At 55.6% G+C, this 4,281-nt stretch overlaps 1 protein-coding gene across 1 annotated transcript; it reads left to right on the top strand.

The window, feature by feature from the left end:
- Positions 1-679: 679 nt before the first annotated feature.
- LOC106002779 (EGF-like module-containing mucin-like hormone receptor-like 3) lies at positions 680-3,235 on the top strand (the record flags this gene model as incomplete). The annotated part of the gene is made up of 4 exons (XM_013037575.1): positions 680-877; positions 1,425-1,660; positions 2,764-2,830; positions 3,144-3,235. Coding segments are annotated over 4 exons (593 nt in total), but the record flags the coding sequence as incomplete, so codon positions are not given.
- Between the last annotated feature and the right edge of the window lie 1,046 nt (positions 3,236-4,281).

Below are 4,281 nucleotides of genomic sequence, written 5' to 3'. Positions count from 1 at the left end.
ATAGTAACAATGAAATAATTTATTTAAATGAAATTATTTATTAAAAAATTCTAACCAATGCAAAAATGAGCTGGGGACCTGGCTCATGGCAGGGGCGTGGCTCATGGCAGGGGCGTGGCTCATGGCAGGGGCGTGGCTCATGGCAGGGGCGTGGCTCATGGCAGGGGCGTGGCTCATGGCAGGGGTGTGGCTCATGGCAGGGGCGTGGCTCGTGGCAGGGGCGTGGCTCATGGCAGGGGTGTGGCTCATGGCAGGGGCGTAGCTCGTGGCAGGGACGTGGCTCATGGCAGGGGCGGGGCTCATGGCAGGGGCGGGGCTCCCGGTGAGGGTGAGACTGGAGGAGGGGGCAGGGCTCCACAGTAGGTGGGCGTGGCCCTGTGGTAGGGGGCGTGGACCTGTGTGGGCATGACTTGGGGGCGTGGCCAAGGTGGTAGACCAGCTGCCTAGGAGGAGCGCCAGGCCCTGTGTTGAATGCTCACTGCAGCAAAAAATAAGTAAGAATCTCTTGTAATCTAAACCTCCAAGCCTGGTCACACTTAGCCATCAAGTTGACAAATTTCCCTGGGCCCTTCTTTGTATAACGTGCTAAGCCAAATACTAATGGGTCTGGGTGTGGGGGGGCAGTGACTGACCCCAAGCGGGAGTCAGTGACCACCGCCTCTGCTCCGCCCCCGCCCAGGAGGCCGACCCCGCCCTGGCCCTCATCACCCAAGTGGGGCTCGGCCTCTCCCTGCTCTGCCTCCTCCTGGCGGCCCTCACCTTCCTCCTGTGCAGGGCCATCCGCAACCTCAGCACCACCCTGCACCTACAGCTCTCCATCTGCCTCTTCCTCGCCCACCTCCTCTTCCTCACCGCCATCCACCGCACCGAGCCCAAGGTACCCACCGTGCCCCTCGGCCCCAGACCCCCTGCCCCGCCCAAGGGCGCACGGAGCCAGGCTGCCGCCTTGGACTGTGAAATAAAATGGCACTGAGAAAGTAGACAGGCATGGCGGCTCACACTGATACTAGACACTCGGGGGCAGAGTTTGGTGGGACTGTGATTCCAGGTCAGCCCAGACAAACGGGGGAAAGTCCGTAAAACCCCACTTCAGCAGAAGAGGCTGGCATGCAGGGTGGTGCGCACCTGTAAACGCAGCTTTGATAGGCAGCACACACAGGAGGATCGCAGTCTGGGCCTCGCCAGCTTTAAAAAAAAAAAAAGTGAGAAAAAGGTGTTCCACACATAGCTGGAGCAGAATGGGTTAGAGGTGAGGCTGGAGTCGTGGAGCACCTGCCCAGCACCGGCAGAACTCTGAGTCCAACCCCCAGTATGGACACAAGGAGGGGAAGGGGGGGTGATCTGCAGAGAGTCACACCCAGGCCCTGCAAGCTACTCTGGGTGTCTTCTCTTCCTCCTCCTCCTCCTCCTCCCCCCCCCCGCAGGTGCTCTGCGCCATCATCGCCGGCGCCCTGCACTACCTCTACCTGGCGGCCTTCACCTGGATGCTGCTGGAGGGGCTGCACCTGCTCCTCGCCGCCCGCAACCTGACGGTGCTGCACTCCTCCGCCAGGAGCAGAGGCTTCCGAGCGCTCCTGTTCCCCGTGGGCTACGGGCTCCCCGCTGTCGTGGTGGCCGTGGCCGCGGCGGCCCGGCCTCGGCTCTACGGCACAGCTGCCCGGTGAGTGCGGACACCGCCCGCCCCAGCCCTTCCGGCCCGCGCGGAACCAAAGCGGATGCCAAGCATTTACTCCAGAGCTTGGCGAGCAAGCAGGGAGTCTGCTCATAGGGGATGAATTCCGCGCAGCAAAGATCAGTGGAGCTGCGCACAGGTGACAGCCCTGTATGTAGTCCCGGCTACTCAGGAGACTGAGGGCTGAGTAGGAAAATCCAGTGAGACCCTTATCCCCAATTATCCACCAAAAAGTCAGAAGTGGCGCTGTGGCTCAAGTGGTAGAGGGCTAGTCTTGAGGAAAAGCAGCTCAGGGACAGTGCCCAGGCCCTGAGTTCAAGCACCAGGACTGCACACACACACACACACACACACACACACACACACACAGAGTTACATGTCTGTGTTCTACTTTGGCCATGTTTATCTCAGGACCATTGACTTATTTGCCATCTCAAACTAAGTATGACATCCAAGAGAGATGTCACCTCTGCTTGATGGTTCACTGAGTCCTCACAGAGGTGACATGTGTGGGACATAAACAACGTGTACTTTCTTCCCCATTGGGTCTTTACAGAAAGTCGCAGAAGAGACACACTAGTATTGAGGAAGAAAGGGGAAGGAAGGGAGGGAGGAAAAGAGGAAGAGAGGGAGGGAAGGGAAGGGGAAGGAATGAAAGAGGGAAGGGAGGGAAAAAAGGATGGAAGGAGGGAGGAAAAAATGAAGAAGAGGGAGGGAAAAGGAGAGAAGGAGGGAAGGAGGGAGAGGAAGAAAAGGAGGGATGAGAAAGGAAGCTTAAAATGGAGGGGCTGGGAAGGTGGCGCAGCGGTAGAGCGCTTGCCTATCATGCATGAAGCCCTGGGTTCCATTCCTCAGCACCACAGACACAGAAAAAGCCAGAAGTGGTGCTGTGGCTCAAGTGTTAGAGTGCTAGCCTTGAGCAAAAGCAGCTTAGGGACAGTGCCCAGATCGTGAGTTCAAGCCCTGGAACTGGCAAATAATAACAAACATCATCATCATCATCATATAAAAGTAAAGGAAGGAGGGGAAAAGAAGAAGGAAGGGAAGCAGGAAGAAGGTTTTATCTGCACTGTTGGTTGTGTCTCTGTCAGCTGCTGGCTGAACACAGAGAAGGGCTTCGTGTGGGCTTTCCTCGGCCCGGTCTGCACCATCATCTCTGTGAGTGACTCCTCAGACCTCCTGATACCCATCTGGGCAGGCGCTACGAACACCCGGGGGGCGGGAATGCCGCAGGCTGGCCCCGGGGTTGGGCTGTGTTCCTGAAACTTCCAGATTCTGATGCTTCCACTAGAGATGGAAAAGACTGCCATTTGCCATGGGTGTTGGGTGGCCTGACAGGAGATCAAATTGCTCAACTTCCACTCCTGTGGGGCTGGGGTGGGGCTGCAGTGTAGGTGAGGTCCTGGGGTTCACCCCCAGTCCACAAAGAAACAGAAGGGGGCATTCACGGTGCTCCCCTGGTCTCCTCAAGATCAACATGGTGTGCTTTCTGCTGACCCTGTGGGCGGTGAAGAGCAGGCTCTCCACCCTCAGCCGGGATGTGTCCACCCTCCGGGACACCAGGTGAGATGACCCGCATGCGTGTGCTTCCCAAAGCCAAACCCACTGTGTGGCCCTGGTGTCCCTTCTCTGCCTGGATGCGAAGTTAACAAATGTGCCGGGCACTGGTGTCTTCACACCTGTCATCCTGCTGAGATCTAAGGATCTCAGTTCAAAGCCAGCCCCAGCAGGAAACTCCCCATGAGACTCTTATCTCCAATGAACCATTAGTAAACCAGAAGTGGAGCTGTGATTCAAAGGATTGCTAGCCTTGAGCAGAAGAGCTCAGGGACAGTGCTCAGGCCCTGAATTCAAGCTCCACAACCAAAAAAAAAAAACCCTTCCATCCATGATCCCACTAACATCCAGTAGGGTGCTGCTAACACCCCCAAAACGTACTGTCCATCCCTGAACCCAGCTTGTGACGCTGCCTCCCACCCCACCCCCCAGCCTACATGTGCCATTCCAGCCAACCATTCCTCCCACCAAACGAAGAAATCCTAACCAACATCAGACCTCCCAGAATGCTTTGCTGGAACGACAGTTCGCATGTCAATGTTTAGTGATTCACTGTTTGAACGCACTGTCACCTTATGAATGCAAGGGTCTGGTCTTGCTCTCTCCTTTTGTTTTTATATTTTAATGTATAAGGTTTGAACTCAGAGCCTCATGCTTGTTGGCTGGTACTCTACCACTTGAGCCATGCTTCCAGCCCTTTGAAGCACTGGTGTGTGTGTGTGTGTGTGTGTGTGTGTGTGTGTGTGTGTGTGTGTGTGTGTGTGTGTGTGTGTGTGTGTGTGTGTGTGTGTGTGTGTGTGAGCCGTAACATGTAGTTCCCCCCGGTCCTTACTTTTTTTAAAAAGTATGCCGTCGTGTCACCTTCTCGCCTTTAGATAAAATTATAACTGTTGATAAGCACGGTTTATTGCATGCGACGCATACTCATTACCCTCAAACTTCTTAATGAAATTGCATAAACCCAAATCTCACCGCTTCTTCCTAACGGGGGTTACAGCCCACCACAAGGAGTAACGCTATATCTGTCTTCGTACGCCCTTTTTCTCCCCCCC

Source organism: Dipodomys ordii, unplaced genomic scaffold (genome assembly GCF_000151885.1).
Source record: "Dipodomys ordii isolate 6190 unplaced genomic scaffold, Dord_2.0 Scaffold1000001302, whole genome shotgun sequence".
In the NCBI taxonomy this organism is placed as follows: domain Eukaryota; kingdom Metazoa; phylum Chordata; class Mammalia; order Rodentia; family Heteromyidae; genus Dipodomys; species Dipodomys ordii.
Note: the sequence above shows the minus strand (reverse complement) of the source record. Positions and strands in the feature narration are given on the sequence as shown.